Below are 16,941 nucleotides of genomic sequence, written 5' to 3'. Positions count from 1 at the left end.
ATAAGTTCTTCCCCCCCTATCCGCCCCCTGTCTGTCTGGTTTCCCCCCTCTAGTCTGGCTGAAGTGACAAACTCTCTCCCCTAGCCAAACATTTGTTTTTACAAGGTATTTTTATACCATCACCTCTTCCCTGCATCTCCCCCGCCCACCCACCACAAACATATGCTGTGGTGGGAGGACATTCTGGTTTCACATCATTTGCAATGTTAAGGTGACAAATTTCCCCTCCTTCAAGTAATTTTTTTTTCAAGATCTGGTTTGCAAAATGCAAATGGCAAAGGGCTAGTTTCTCTCTGCCTTTTTTACCCTGTGCATGGAGATGTCCTTCTTTGCTCAGAAGAAATCAGTGGAAGAGAAAGCAAAAACTGCTTGATTTATGTTATTTGAAACCTATTTGTGCTATAAAAAGATTCAAAAATATACAGAAAGAGTATTGTCTAGGTTGATAGATCCCTTTTATTCATCCCAAGGAAGACAGGAATGATGAAGGTTTCCAAGAAAGTAGGCAAATGTAACCACCCTACTGACTTCATTAGTCTATCACAGTCTGTTTTTCCCCTGTATTAAAATGCACATGCAGTCACTTTCACACAGTAAAAACAACCTCAAGTGCTCTAAGCATCAGGCTTGGAACCATGAAAAACATGACTGTGGCCTTCATCATACCCAATTAGGGGTACGTGTACTCAGCAGTGATTCTGGTGTGGTGGAGAAATGCCTAAGCCAGCTTTAAATTAGGCAGGAACAATCTAGTTAAAACAGCACAGAGCCCAAATTGGGCTCAGCCACTCTAAATATTTACCCTACTCTGAGCTAGAGGTTGCAGGGGCACGCATACTACCACGACTGGAGAACTTCCAGTACCTACATTCACCACTGCAAAGCTAGGTCTGATGTGCTAAACATCCTGGTCATTCTAGCAGCATACACGCATGGAATGGGCCAAATTAAGACTGTTTTTATAAAAAGACTGAGTTTACATGGCAGGATGGCTGAAAAATGCTTTTTATATGGAGACTGTACCTATTCAGCACATACCATTAGACTTTTTGAAGCGGGATAAAGTCTTATTCCCTGTCCCACGACCAAACTGAATATTGTTCCAGGATGTCAGCTGCATTTTAATTCCCGTTTTATGCACAACTTCTAGTGCAACACACGACGACCAAAAAAAGTATGCACCAATAATGCATCTTTGTTAATTTAATCTTATGATTTTTGCCTGATATAAGAAGGGCAAAGAAAGATAAATTTGAAAAACAAAACTGGGTGGGTCCACTCACTGCCAGCAGCAGGGGGAACAAAAAGGGAAAGTACTAAACAGTGAAATTTATTTATACTGTGCGGCAACAGGCTCCAGAGAACAAATTATTAGCAGAAGGAGCCAGTCACAGTGCATGCAAGGCTTCCCTCAAATCAAACAGATACGGCTGTCACTGTGGGCAGCCAGAGAGCAGAGAGAATGAAAGAGAGAGGAAAAATCCTCTCCACAGACTGAAAACATTCTGTAGTTAAGGGACTCAGAGCAGAAAGTGGGTAGGGCCTTTTGTTTCACTTTGGTTCTAGCAAGGTCATTTGGGGGAAATGTCCGCAGAAAACCACCAGGAGTGAGCTAAGCAAAGGAGAAGGGAACAACACGAGTTTCTCAGTAAAAAAGTACACAAGTTGGAAGGACATGAGCTGCTTGTCCATCCCAAGAATTTTCAGAGATTGCCCCCTTTTGCATGTTGTGGAAAAGTAAGAAGAGGACCACCAGACCATCGCAGAGGAGCCATCCACCAGAATTATCTAGGGATACATCGGAGAGGAGAAGCCATCCCCCAATCATTCTGGAGCCATCAGTCTCCAGGGCTCTGCTGGAAACTGTTCAGGGCAGTGAAGTTCTGCTGGCTCCTAACTCATCGCCTGGCACATACGCAGAACCAGGTGATATTTATTTGGCAGCACATTCTTTACTAGAAAAACAATATGAAATCCCTGCATTAACACCCTGCTGTTGGCTAAAGATACAGTCCTCTTCTGTATGCCACTGAAGACTAACAAGCGACCTCTGGATCTCAAAATAAGCATCCAAAGAGGTATCTGTTGGTCAATGAGTAAAATACACACGCACATGAAGAGACTACGTCTCTCCCTTCTGGGTCACTGGACATTTCCCTGTATTAGACATTAGCTGAACATTCACTCAGCAGGTAGACATGGCACAACCTAGCCTGAACCTATTTTCACTAGTGATAATCTACTCAGTACTTCACTTTTTCCATTTCCCTCCCCTCAGAAGCAGCAGTAGAAAAGAGAGATGTATTTTTGTGACTTGTCTTCTGTCTTCAGTCCAGGTCTTAGATTTTTTTTTTTTCCTCCTAAAAATAGGACAAATGTATCTTTACACTAAAGTGAGTGCAGCTCACGTGTACCTACCTGAGCTAGCCGTGCAGTGGCCCACTCAGGTCCTGTTACCAATATAGCTGCGTCAGCATGAGCTCAGCACCAGCTGCAGAAACCATCTATGCAGCTAAGGAAACACTCGGCCCACTAGCCATAGCAGTACCAAACTCAGTTTAGGCTATATGAATGGCAGTATCCAAAACAGGCAGTAAAAAGCTGGCTCAAATATGTCTGCAAACACTGGCACTAGCCTACCTTTGTTAACGCTTTCAAAATGTTCAGAGATTTTGGGTGAAAGATGCTGCATCAGCACAAAAGCATTCCCGCAGCAGTAAACACACTTGGCTGGACCACTGCCTTTTCTTGAGCTCTGATTTGCTTCAAGTAAATACAGTCATTTATTGCATGTTTCACCTTCTCGTGGAACATCTGCTGTCTGTGAGGAGCCAAATAGCAGACAGACTCTCAATCCTCCTGAGATACCTCTGGCTAACAGCATGCATAGCTTTCCTCAGAGGCCAGCATGTCACTGAACAGTTGGCTTACTATAAACCACCGCATGCTGTAGGTGTTTCCAGCTGCCTCACGCTGCGTTTGTGTCACAACCCGCGTTCCTGAGGAGCCTGTGCAGTCTGAGCCATGCTTTATACCTACCCTGGGAGCAGTATGTTTCTTATAAAGCAGTTCTTTCCATCCACAAAGCAGAAAACTAACAGAAAAATCACTGGCTCTTGAGGGAAGGTCAGGAGTAGAGTGTGAAAGTAGGGGGGTTGAGTGCTAGTAATACTGCTCAGCTTATTAGGAGAACATCTCTTCAGGAACAGGGAAGGATATGAAGAAAATGAATAGACGAAAACCACAAGGATAGGGGTGAAGTCAGAGGATGCCGGATGGTCAAGACACACACAATGAACAAAATGCAAACACTGGCTGAAAACACGCTGAGGAATTTAAATTTCATTCAAAACACAGTGAGCCAATGAAAACATTCAAAGGCAAAGGTAGATATGACAGGAGCCAAAGGAATTTTTGCTGTAGGACTGTCAGTAGACTGAATGGAAAGTAAAGAAAGCAGAACTGTGGCAGGCTGTAGGAATTTGGCTGCGAGAAGCCTGGTCTGAGTCAGGCTGCTCACTGTGGAGGAGGCAGTGTTAGAGATGAAGTCTGAGGGCATCATGAGGCTGCAAAAGAGGGAGAAGCTGGAGCAACCTTTGAGTGACACGAGGGAGAGGTAACACAAATTGCTCCTCCAAAATATGGAACAGGTTAAGGTAATGCCCAGATTCTGTACAATGTACTTTTGGAGAAGGTGAGCCAGACTCCTACCAGTTTAGGCATCTGTAGAGTCTGGTTACTTTCACTGTCCGCAAAGGAGCTGCTCTCAGTTTACACCAGCTTAAACCTTGTCCCCCTCCGTACTCAGTGTTACCCATCTCAGTTTTAACCATGTAATGGCTTCAAGCAAGAGCACAAAGTCATGCTAATCCAGCCAAGAATTCCTCAGTGCTCCCTCCCATCCTGAGAAAAGTTTTGGATATCACAAACGGATAATGACAGATGGTGGCACGTAGACCCCTGTGCTAAACTAGTCAAAGCCTAGCAGCTGAGGCTTTCCCTACATATCTGAGAAGGTAGGCTCACATCTATTCCCCTTGTTTCAGTTTTTGAAAGTTTGAGAAGAAAGAGTTGGGATTTTTTGTTTTGTTTTTTAAAAAAATCTTTAGCCAAGCTGTTTTGTTTTATATTAACATGTTGTATTTGTCTAGCCTATTGAGTTTAATATAGGTACAGGTTTCTTCACCCCTCCACCCAACTATCTCAGGAAGCTTGCCCCACTAAAATAAAACAGGACAGATATATCAGTACCTTTTATTCAAGGCTGAAAAGTGGGAGCTGCTGCCACAAGGGCAAGATACACCCAACTAGCCAAACAATGATATCTCATCTATGGGACAAGCAGAAGCTCCCCACTGTCACTGGGCTATGCACCTGTGGAGGTTCCTACCTCACACAAGGCCAACTTCACTGGAGTTGTTTGCCTCAGTGTAAGGCAGCAATGGTATCCTGCACCTGCACCACATTGCCTGCAAGAACAGGACTCACATTACCAAGCTGAGCTCCAAGGAGTGGGGACAAAGCAGAGCACGCTGAGGGAACTAATGTGTAGAAGAAAGTGCAGAAGTGTGATTATGGCTAAAGGAAAACTGAGGACTTTACGTTCCTACATGTTCAAGAAAAAGCTTTTACTCCTTATAACAGGCAGTATTCAGGGACTGACTTATTTTGAGAGTCAGCCTCTCTTTGGATAAGTACATCACATGAAGTGTGAACAGGAAGCCAGAAGCATGGGCAGAAAGCAACTGTGGCCAGCAACTGTGGTCACTCAGGTAGTCTGTACAAGCCTGCTGCATCGATAAATGTATAAAAGTGACAACAGCTTTTGGAGGACAGAATTGGAGAAGATGACCCAAAGGCAGTTAAGGTGATCTTGTCATTCGTACACTCTACAGGCACATGGAAGACTACCAGGGACTAAAACTTGGATCCTTTGCATCCCCATGAGTATTGTAAACACCTAACTATTGGCTAGTTTTGGGGAGGGAACACTCATTCCCATCTCTTCACACAACAAAACCTTCAAAAGATTTATTTCCATCCCTGTGTAAAGAAAGGAACATCATTTTAAATCTCAGAATTTCAAGGAACAGAACAATTGTTTACGACACATGTTTGTAAAGAAAATAGTCCAGTTGCGTCAAAGCACGTAATTTACCCTTACAGTACAAAGGTAAAGAGCATTCAAACTAGACTGTTGACCTAAGAGCTAACGAGGGCTACATTTTAACCTTGCATTCAGAAAAATCTTGACCGTAACTATAAGGAGGCTCTCTTGCCCCATCTACTGGTCAATGGGAAGACTGGATTTACACTACAATTAAAAACGGCAACACTGAGGCCCCGATTCAGTTGAAGATTCTCAAGTTCTCATTTCTAACTTTAAACAGATGTGTAAATGCCATTGACCGTAGCATTTCAGTAAGCACATAAGTGCTTTGCCGAACTGGAGCCTAAGGCTGTTTGTTTATCATGGCAGGAATAGGGTAATGACTTCTTTCATTCTGAAAATGCATTCTTTTCAAAGAAAATACTAGGACAGCCTGTTCAGTAACACTGGCTTGTTAACCATGAAAAATTAGATAAATATGCTTCTTTTGTTCTGAAGCGGTCTAAAGTCATTTAATACTATAAAATAGCAGTCTGCAGAACCCTTGTCACAAAGCAGCCATATGCACTGCAGCTCAGTAAGGTCATCACAAGGTTACCATGGCTTCTTAGAGATTTTTTTAGAAGTATTCACTTACTAAATAGCAAGTCCGATTTCCTAAAAGCCTGTTGACCTTATACTTTCCATCACTGTATGCAGCGCATCCATCCCTCTGAAGTGGGTCTGTTCCTTCAGGGGACAGGCTGGAGTCTAGAGTGAAAATGTGAAGTCTGGGTTGACTTGAAGAGGCCTTTTACCCTACCCCAGGTAGGAATACTTGTCAGATGTCTTGCTTTGAGCACATGCCTTGCTCTCATCCACATTCTTTGAGGGCAGCACCTGCATTCATACTGTAACATCCCCCTGCTCCACTACTTCCACGCTGGTTGCATGTCTGATCAGATGTGCCTAGGGAGAAACTGCAGCCAACAGAAAGGCCACCAAAACGGCTGGCAGCAAGCTGCCCACCAGGTAACCCAATATACCTGCAAGCCAACTCACCATGAGATCTTACAGCCATGCTCTCTCCATGTGACTCCAGCAAGCCTGTGACAGATTGCTTAGGCAGATACTCAGTATGCAAGTAACTACACTTCCTGCATGACACACAATCTCCTGCCCAAAGGACTGTCGTGTCTTGAAAAGTCTAAGCAGAGATGGGACTAAACTATCAGCATGTCTGCCTAGGCCCAGGCATGAAAGTTCACAGAGGAGTTATTGTCACAACCACAACAGAGAATGATGAACTGTCATTCTCAGCAAGCAGAGCCCAACATTGTCTTCAGGAAGCACAGGTGGCAAAGCACAAGTGCGACCATCTACCTTAAGGAGCTATGACTCTAGTTACCCAGCAAAACCTGTGAAAATAAACTGGCCACAGCATGGAAGAGACTGTAAAGGAGGAAGAGGAACAGCATCCCCACTGAGGCTCATTCATCTCAGGTGATAAACCTGAGAAGCAATTATGACTACTTTTAAATATATCATTTCTATAGCAGGCAAGGAAAGAAATCATTGGCAGTAGATCTAGACCTCCTGGTATACCAAGTGATGTGTTGTACATGAGAGTTCATAAAACACATGCACTACTCTGAAGGTCATCACGAAAGGTTTGCTTACTCTCCTCCCAGAAGTATATTTTGGGCTGAGTTATTTGTCTTAAGGGTATGGTCAAATGTTTCTGAAATTGCTGGAGTCCAAGACTCTATAATGGAAAAAACAATGGATGATAGTATCTTGGAGCAAATGCTTGCACAGCCTCACAACTGCAGCGTAAGCTGGGATCTAGCATTTCTAGCTGACATCCCTAGAGAGGTCACAAAAACGGCCAAGAGATTTCTCAGATGAAGCATGTAATAGCTAGCACCTCAGTTACCTAGGGGCTGGGGTAGAAGAAACACTGTCAGTGTCCAGAAGTGTCTGCAAGGAAAGTCCACTGAAGACAGGCCCTGAGGGCTACCTCCCGGAGCTTTCTGAGCATCACAAGCCTGCTGGGAGATTCCCCCCAGGCACACAACAACCTGGCATACCTGCACTAGACAGCGGGGGAAGCAAACAGCTGATGGCTAAGGTGTCACCCAGGATGGTGCACAGAGATGTGAACTACAGGCAGTGCCCAGAACTGCTTGCAGTGTAAGCTGGCTTCAAGGGCAGGTGCTTTGGGAGTCCTGTAGCTAAGCATGCCCGGCTTCCTCAGTAATTCCTCAGCTGCATGGGACCAGTAGCACAACTTAAGAGTGTTTCAATTCTTCAGCCTCTAAAATACTGAGTGATGGAAGAGGGGCCAGAATTTACACCTGAGAAAACAGGTGCCAACTGTGCCGGGGCTTGTGAATTCATGCACAACTCCCCGTGCATGAAGACCCACCCAGAGAAACATACCTCCCAACAGCTCAGACTTCCTCCCTCCTGTGAGGATGCATGGCGCTTAGCTCCCCCAGTAGCCACCCCCAGAGCAAAAGCTTCAACACTGTTGTGCTGGAGGGACCCACTGAGACCAGCTGGTTGGTTGGAAGCTACTGGAAAAGGAGTCATAACAGGTAGTTGTGAAAGAGGCGACCCTGCTGAAGAAAGATGCTGAAAGAATGCTGGCCCAGTTTTACTAGCCACAGAGTAGTATCGCTCTCGAAAGCAGCCTCCACGGAAAAGGGTCAGACTTCATTAATTCTCTAGTCCCTCATGGCAGACACGTTTGACAGGCCAGGTTCTGGCTTGTTAGGCTGGGAAAACCCACTCTGTTCCCTATACAAGGCCAGATTTAGACATCTGACTTACATCACGGCCCAAAGTTTATTATGTCAATCCGAGCTGATAAATAATCCAGAAAGTGGCAAAAGCAAATGTTTGGCGAGAGCTTTGAATATAAACCAGACTTTAACTGAAAGCTATGACTATGACTGCAGATAAACCATTCAGTTTTTCTGTTGCCATCAATGTACATGAGACAATCCTCCTCATCCCATAACTCCCCAATCTCTGCCCCATTATCCATGTTCAGAAACAATCTTCAATTGCTATTTGCATGGCACGGGACAAATTGAGGACCCTTTTTTTTTTTGTAAAACAAGGTGAATCAAACATCCTGTTCCTGGTTGTGAATAATTCTGTAATTCATTATGTTAGTTATATAGATACCTTTGAAGGGGAAAATCTAGCACTATTCTTCTCTGAAAGAATTTATTTTCTTGGTTACATAGCAGAATTGAGCACAATTTTTCTCCCCTTTTACCTTTTTCCTGGGAACAAAGTCTGCATTCTTCAGCTGTGATCCCTCAGGCTACTGGTTGGGTTTTTTTTTTTTAAATAATAATGCACAAGAAGAATACAAAGACAGGGTTCCCTAGAGACTGAACCATGTATTTTATATCAAAAGGCAATTTGCTTTCACTGGAAAATGAGCAGCACAGAAAGTACTAAACCAGAAGTTTCATTTTACATTCAGATATTAGGGAGTGGGCAATTATCCAGTTGATTAGTCTCTGTTTTGGGGGTTCTTCTGGGGTGCAGGGGTAACTATATCTTTAGTCACAGATATTCTAAAATTCAGAACAGGAATAGGCAAAGCAACTAGTATATCACTTCTTGCTACCACCACAAGCATTAAGAATATTCTTAAACATGCCACTCACTCACCAGGAAATAAACATCAGATGGAGCTGGAAATCACTGCTTTGCCACCACTCAGCTTTGACACTGCCACTTTCCACCTCCTTGCAGAAGTCCGGCAGCACCTTTCCAAGCACCACCTGCGTCAGGGCACACTGTAACATCCCACGGGATCAGCCAGCTCACTGACATAAAACTAGGCTCAGGTGCTGGAATCAGCCCAGGGGCCGAGTCCCAGCTGGCAAATCTAAAATAACTTCCAGCCCAAGGGAAATGAGAAAGGAGTGTTTAGAAAGAGTTTGCGCAGAGGGCTTCCAAATAGTAGTAGCCCTCCTTTAGAAAAATAGGAATACTGCCTAGGCTGGAGATCAATAGACAGTTTGGGCTGTCTGAGGTGTGTTGGAGGGATGGTTCTCTTCTTGTCCTGAACTGGGCTGAGCAGCCCCCATTCTTCTGCTGGTAAGTAAAAGGAGTTTGCACAAATTCTTGCTTTGCTGGGTGGAGAGAGGTGTGATTATCACTCGTGCCCCACTGCATGCCTGCCTTCTAGCCTCCAAAGCCATCCTGCCAGTGAGGCTTCAAAAGGGAGTATGGCTGGCCAGTTTGCCCAGAAATAGCTCCTCGCCTCTCCTGGCAGTGCAAACAGCTCTTCAAAAGCCTGTTCTACCCATACTCTCACTAGGCAGTAACTGCTGGTTACCACTCCCTCATCTGTGGTGGAAAAAGCAAATACAGCTCTCTAGCTTGTCTTTGCACTATGGACACGTAACGAGTGTGTTCGTTGGACAGGCCCCTACTCAGATAAAGACTGAGACTTCACCATGACCCTCCACTTACCTAAAAATACTGCAGGCTGAATGGAGCCTCCTGGCAAGACAGATAAATCCAGTCAATGGCATGTGTTCCTGCCCAAGGAATATCTTGGGTCCTTTCTTATGCATAATTCCTCTTCAAAAACTCCCTGTCACTTCCTACAACAGCAAATATATGGAGCAACATTGTACTAAATATAGTAATTCCTCAGATGCCCCGCCTCTGCAAATTTAAGTGGATGTGGCCCACCCTTCATTACTTTTATATAAAGTATCACTGTGATGTTTTCTACGATGATACAAGATGGTAAATCCATTAGAATTACGAGGAAGACTTTCAGCGTAACAGCTGACATTCAACTCAGAAATACTCATATGAAGCTGACCATAAAGAATACACACTTAGAATATGCAGATAGTTTTAAGGGCTCTTCTCTGCCATGTTTCTGAGAGGGAAGTTTAATGGTAACAGGGTAGTCAACACATAAACTAACACAAGAGAACAGAAGATACAACTTCTGTTCCCATCCAGGTAATATCAGCGAAACAGACATAAATATTACCATACTGCTTGTATGCAGTAGAGGTAACATTTCATAAGCTGTTTCATACACAAAGGCGGCTATTCACCCAGAACACGGGCTTGAAAATATCAGAAGATATTTTCAGATAGTTGGGATCTGAAAATCCTCCTTAGGATCTATTTCAGGACAGATAGACCATGAGTGAAGAAGGTCCCTATACCATAAGTAGGAACTACAGTATTTCCCTCGATTTATCTCAAAACCTACAGAGGAGACAAAATTGCTGAATCCTGGAAGAATTAAGTAGTAAGGAGCCTCATACCTGTTGTAGACATTTGCCCCAAGAGCCAGGTCCCTAAGCAAGGTAATCCTAAATGCTTCTTCAGAATGAAACCGTGTTTGTGACTCAGCATTTCTGTACTACCAGCAGAACACCTAACATGGACACTTCTAGTATTGGAGCTGTCTGCCTGCAAATGTAGATAGGAAAAATAATCTAGAAGATGAGAAATCTTCCATAGATTTAGGGCTAGAATTAGAACCTTGAAGATTCATGACAGTCTCAACAGAGAGTAGCATGCAAACTTATTTTATCTTGGAAGACAGAAAATAACAGAAACAAAGTATCTTTCACTCTTCTGAGACAGACATGATCAGAACTCTAGCTAGAACATGCCATCATGAGAAGATTCCTGGAAAAGGGTGGGGCGAAGTGACTAACTGTAAATAGGGCATGAAATTGGATAAAGTAAGTCATCTTCAGAATTTCCAACAGAGCATACAGATCATATTCCAGGTAGTTCCCAAAGGATGTGACAGTTCACAAACGAATCACAAAGTGCCATCAGTATCATTCCACTAAAACCATTGGCACAATTGAAATATTATATTTTTACCTTTATCTGTATCTCTTCTGTGATTCCAAAAGATGCAAGCAAAGGGAAACTTCTTATCTTCTTGAAAGCAGTCATTATCTGGATGTCATGCCTGTCTTGTCAGGAGCCTTTCTAAGTGAAATGCACCCAATGACCTGTGGAAGCCAGAACCACGTGTAAATTGTTTTGCACCCCCCTGAATAATTTTGCTAATGAATGCACATGTGACAATTCACTTAATCATATTTTGTCAGTAAGGCTTGCTAACTGCCCCTACTCTTCTGCGAGTTTGATGAGTGATGGTTTTTCTGACTAAATAGAACCAGCCTTGTGTTCTCATACTATGTTTGCAGCAATTTTCTATTAGCCCACCTGGTTCTTATGAGCCAGTAATTGATAACACAGAGACAGGATGAATATAAACTGAGCTTTTGAAAGAAACCAACAGCAGCAAACATCTCTCCTATCTGCCTGGGCTGGAGAGGCAGGTCACTCTCATGATGTTTAGGTAGTTCTAGCGGACCCAGTCTTTCATTTTATATGCATTACGATTTATCCAGACAGAAAGAGTATGAGGATGTCCGGGTACTTCCAGAACTTCTTTTGGAAAACATCTACCTAGCTGTTCTTCTTTCCAGAAGAGCACACAAGAATCATGGCAAACTGAAGTAATGAAAAGTGAGGACACAAATGAAAATTCCCAAGTAGAACATGTCAGAGTATTAATCTGGCTACTTAATTGGGTAACCAGCTTGTCAACATGACAAAAATTCAGGGGATATATTCCATCTGGATTTTAGCAAAGCATTTGGAACAATGTCACGTGGGAAACAATTAGTAGCTGCAAGAATTGTAAGCGAAGTATGGAAGTAGCTAAAGCGGAAACGACAAACGGGAAGTCATTGGCCTGGAGGGATTTTACTGGTGGCATTCCTCAAAGGACTGTCCGGGGACAAATTTGACATAATTGTTTGGCACAAAAAATAGCAGTATACTAATGAAATGTTCTGATTAAACAACTTGGGAGGCAATGACAGTGCAAAAGAGTAGCTGGAACGGTAGCTATGGGACAAAATTTAACTGTGCTAAGTGCAATAGGGAATAATAATAAGAGTTTTTGCTATGAACCAAAAGCTTGCCAGCTGAAAACAACTAGGAGGAATTCTGACACATATTAGTAGGATTGCCAGGCTTCATGTATGGGAATGCCTCCCTTAGATCCTCACAGCTCCTTACAGGCTCCTTCAGCTAGTGGTGCTGCTGGCATCGTTGCTTTGATCCAGAGGCAGAGAGAGGTAGGCAGGGAGCAGGCAGCAGAGGCCACAAAATCCATATTAAAAACACACAGAAAATGCAGGGAGAAGTAATACCCCACAAGTTCTTAATGTGGGACATGGGATTTTGGACTGAACTATCAGAAATTCTTTGTTACATGGGACATCCAGCAAGCCTGTGTTAGCCACGCACAGGATGACCATAAGAAGGAGCAGGGGAATGGAGCTCGTTCCAGAGGAAGCTACAAGCAGTGAAGATTCTGTTACCAAGACTACCGGCTTTCCAGGCTTCAGAGGACTCCTAATGCTGCTGTTCAGCCAGTAATGGCACAAGTTAGAGTTCTTGTATGAACCTTCCTCTTACCTGTATGTGAGAGGACATCTGGATCTAGAGCTGGCCTGCTACAATCACTGGCACCCCAGAAGTCATAGATAATAGACCAGGGAGCAAATGCTTCTGGTTAGTATACACAGTGGCTTCTCTTCATCCAGGGTGGAAGAATAAATACATTCCTAAACTGTGCCTGAGCCATCTAGTTCTGGGAGTGAATGAGTGGCTGAGGAGAAGGACTCCTCCTACAGGATTTTCTGCTAAAGTGATGGGAGTACTTTCCTCCTTCACCCTGATTGGTATTGCTGATATTCACTGTACTGAATTACAGGAAGAAGTTGATAGTGAAGGAGGCACCTTTCCCTGTGACCCGGGGCCTGAAAGATACTTTTCAGCATGAGGTCCCTTCTAACCCAAGTTATTCTACGATTTCTGACCTCTCAAGGTAGGCTAGAGCAAAGGATAGTTATATCTTTTCTCCTTAGATAACCTCTTCTCATGATAACCTTCTTGTCTTGACTAGGAACCTCCTTTAGAAATGTTTACCTCTGATCTACTGGGGACGAAACAGAAAAGAGGGAAAGAGGTATCCCAATTTGCTCTGCGAGCAGCAGAGCCTATGAAGGCTGTATTCCAATGGATTTATGTCCTATGTCCCCCATGCTCCTGCCCATTCAACTGACCAGTATGCCCTGTCTCCTCTTCGTATCCACCCCCTTACCTCCAAGGTGTTCCTCCAGGGCTACAGGAGGAACACTCTTTTCCCTGCAGTACCTCCAGTTCTTCCTCGCCTCCTTTAACTGCCACCCAGCTTCCCCTGCTCAGTACTTGTAGCTCTCTTAGAAGACTTTTAGCTACTTTTTTGGCATGCAAAGGTCAGAAGGGAGGACCCATTGTTACAGAAGACAAGGGAAGTGGCAAGTCAAAATACTGAAAACTGCTGAGTGTCAGAAAATTGCTGAGGCATCTGGGCCAGTAACAAAAGCTGACAAATTTTCTGCTTTTTTGTGCAACTAGTAACATTCATATTGGGTTGCATTTCAACTTACATGTAGAAGTTTATACTCAAATTTGGAGATCGTCTAAAAAAAAACATTAGTATTGTGAAAAGCAGGTGAGTTTTCCTGTTGGACTCCCAAAATATAGAATTTCCATACCCAGAGCATAATATTCCAGCAATATAAAGTCCTGGGAAATTTCAGAAGTTGTTTCCTTTTGGACAAGATTCTTCAAAACATTTTAAGTTCTTGAAACCAAAATATCTGATTCCCACACAAATCCAGACCTATTTTTCTCAACCATGAAGAAAACTTCTCAGACAAGAACCAAAAATGTTTTCTAGAGCATCAAAAAAACCCCACCCCTGTATTTACCTTCATCATGCTTTGCAAGGAAGGGGAGTACTATTATTGCTATTTTCCAGATGGAACTGAAGCTCCAAGGCTAAATTACTTACCTGCTGCCAGACAAAAGCATGGTGGAACACGGAACTGACCACAACAGTCCTAATTTCCAAGACAGTGTCTTAAACACTGCACCATTTTTCTTGCAAGGCCCACATAGTCTGCACTATGCACAAATACACCTCAGATCATAGGATAATATGTGAAAATGAAAGCTTTAATATGCTTTGACCTGCACTTTGTTTTTTGCTCTCTCCTGTTATACATTGTCCACATGGAAACAGTGTCTATTCTGCAACACTTTCTCAGAATTTCCTTCCACTAGCAAACACACTATTTGGGCTGTGTGGCACCACAGAAAAAGCCAATGCAGCTTTTAATTTACTGCTGTGTCTGCATGTTAACATGAAGAAGGTCAGTAGGAGTGTACACAGTACTGAGAAAATGAGTAGTTAATTATTGCTAGACTGCAAGAAGGGAAAATACATGATTTATTTTGGTTTAGGAAACTGCAAATCACGAGAACTGCTTCTTTTTCTGGATTGTTTTTTGTGGGAGGGCATATGTACAGTAAAATTTGCAACAATCAGTTGAGGCTATTCAATGTGCTTTGAGTATTACAGGAAAAAAAAAATCCCCTCTCATCAGTGGGAGCAATCTCAATAAACAAAGTACAATATTCAGCAAGAAAAATCCCATTTTTCGTGCTCATGTGTATAACCTGGCAACTTGCTAATATCTTTTGCCATGCTTACTCCTCCTGAAGTGCTTGTGCTTGAGGGTTTCATTGCATCATCAACAGTCTATAATGCTTCAAAACTAAGCTGTGTTTAGACCAAAATGCCAGATTTGCTCTTCATGGCACAAGTTTTAATAATTTTAAAACTTATAGAATCATAGAATCATAGAATCATTGAGGTTGGAAAAGACCTCTAAGATCATCGAGTCCAACCGTCAACCCAACACCACCATGCCCACTAAACCATGTCCCTAAGTGCCTCATCTACACGTCTTTTAAATACCTCCAGGGATGGGGACTCCACCACTTCCCTGGGCAGCCTGTTCCAATGTTTCACCACTCTTTCAGTAAAGACATTTTTCCTTACATCCAATCTAAACCTCCCCTGCCGCAACTTGAGGCCATTTCCTCTCGTCCTATTGCTTGTTACTTCGGAGAAAAGACCAACACCCACCTCGCTACAACCTCCTTTCAGGTAGTTGTAGAGAGCGATGAGGTCTCCCCTCAGCCTCCTCTTCTCCAGGCTGAACAACCCCAGTTCCCTCAGCCCCTCCTCATAAGACTTGTTCTCCAGACCCCTCACCAGCCTCGTTGCCCTTCTCTGGACACGCTCCAGCACCTCAACGTCCTTCTTGTAGTGAGGGGCCCAAAACTGAACACAGTATTCGAGGTGCGGCCTCACCAGGGCCGAGTACAGGGGCACGATCACTTCCCTACTCCTACTGGCCACACTATTTCTGATACAGGCCAGGATGCCATTGGCCTTCTTGGCCGCCTGGGCACACTGCCGGCTCATGTTCAGCCGGCTGTCGACCAACACCCCCAGGTCCTTCTCTGCTGGGCAGCTTTCCAGCCACTCTTCCCCAAGCCTGTAGCGCTGCATGGGGTTGTTGTGACCCAAGTGCAGGACCCGGCACTTGTCCTTGTTGAACCTCATACAGTTGGCCTGGGCCCATCGATCCAGCCTGTCCAGGTCCCTCTGCAGAGCCTTCCTACCCTCGAGCAGATCAACACTCCCGCCCAGCTTGGTGTCGTCTGCAAACTTACTGAGGGTGCACTCGATCCCCTCATCCAGATCATTGATAAAGATATTAAACAAGACCGGCCCCAGTACTGAGCCCTGGGGAACACCACTCGTGACCGGCCGCCAACTGGATGTAACTCCATTCACCACAACTCTCTGGGCCCGGCCGTCCAGCCAGTTTTTGACCCAGCGCAGAGTCCACCTGTCTAAGCCGTGAGCCGCCAGCTTCTCGAGGAGAATGCTGTGGGAGACAGTGTCAAAGGCCTTGCTGAAGTCGAGGTAGACCACATCCACAGCCTTTCCCTCATCCACTAGGCGGGTCACCTGGTCATAGAAGGAGATCAGGTTGGTCAAGCAGGACCTGCCTCTCATGAATCCGTGTTGGCTGGGCCTGATCCCCTGGTTGTCCCACTCATGCCTTGTGAGCGCCCTCAAGATGAACCGCTCCATAATCTTGCCCGGCACCGAGGTCAGGCTGACAGGCCTGTAGTTCCCCGGATCCTCCTTCCGGCCCTTCTTGTGGATGGGCGTCACATTGGCAAGCCTCCAGTCGTCCGGGACCTCCCCCGTTAACCAGGACTGCTGATAAATGATGGAGAGCGGCTTGGCGAGCACCTCCGCCAGTTCCCTCAGCACTCTCGGGTGGATCCCATCCGGCCCCATAGACTTGTGAGTGTCCAGGTGGCATAGCAGGTCATTGACTGCTTCCTCCTGGATTACGGGGGGTTCATCCTGCTCGCCGTCCCCGTCTTCCAGCTCGGGGGGCCGAGTACCCTGAGGATAACTGGTCTGCCTGTTAAAGACTGAGGCAAAGAAGGCATTGAGTACCTCAGCCTTTTCCTCATCCTCAGTGACAATGTTCCCCCTTGCATCCAATATGGGATGGAGATTCTCCTTGGCTCTCTTCTTGTCATTAATATATTTTGTAAAAACTTTTTTTGTTGTCTCTAACGACAGCGGCCAGATTGCGTTCTAGCTGGGCTTTTGCCTTTCTCATTTCTTCTCTGCACGACCTAACGAGATCCCTGTACTCTTCTTGAGTCGCCTGCCCCTTCTTCCACAAGCGGTAAACTCTCCTTTTTTTCCTGAGTCCCAGCAAGAGCTCCCCGTTCAGCCAGGCCGGTCGTCTTCCCCGCCCATTCTTCTTACGGCGTATAGGGACAGCCTGCTCCTGCACCTTTAAGACTTCCTTCTTGAAGATCGT

The 16,941-nt window shown here is 44.6% G+C and overlaps 2 protein-coding genes across 8 annotated transcripts in view; one reads left to right on the top strand and one right to left on the bottom strand.

Moving 5' to 3' along the window:
* The window catches only part of RBPJ (recombination signal binding protein for immunoglobulin kappa J region), a 162,799-nt gene extending 148,653 nt beyond the window's left edge, over positions 1-14,146 (bottom strand). For 3 of the 6 annotated variants that reach the window (XR_012995163.1, XM_076336057.1, XM_076336060.1), the window contains exon 1: positions 8,783-8,891. Coding sequence is in view for 3 of the 6 variants with exons in the window: in XM_076336057.1 (XP_076192172.1) it covers positions 8,783-8,796 (14 nt within the window). In the remaining 3 variants the exon portion in view is untranslated. Of the gene's footprint in view, positions 1-8,782; positions 8,893-10,987; positions 11,122-12,604; positions 12,620-14,027 lie in introns of those variants that run through there. The other 3 variants (XM_076336061.1, XM_076336063.1, XM_076336059.1) reach the window with 3 other exon arrangements.
* Positions 1-16,941, top strand: part of LOC143159361 (uncharacterized) — an 80,901-nt gene that overhangs the window by 60,288 nt on the left and 3,672 nt on the right. The gene's annotated exons all lie outside the window — the stretch shown is intronic.

Source organism: Aptenodytes patagonicus, chromosome 4 (assembly GCF_965638725.1).
Source record: "Aptenodytes patagonicus chromosome 4, bAptPat1.pri.cur, whole genome shotgun sequence".
Classification (NCBI taxonomy): Eukaryota; Metazoa; Chordata; class Aves; order Sphenisciformes; family Spheniscidae; genus Aptenodytes; species Aptenodytes patagonicus.
The sequence above is the reverse complement of the archived record's forward strand: the minus strand, read 5'-3'. Positions and strand labels throughout refer to the sequence as shown.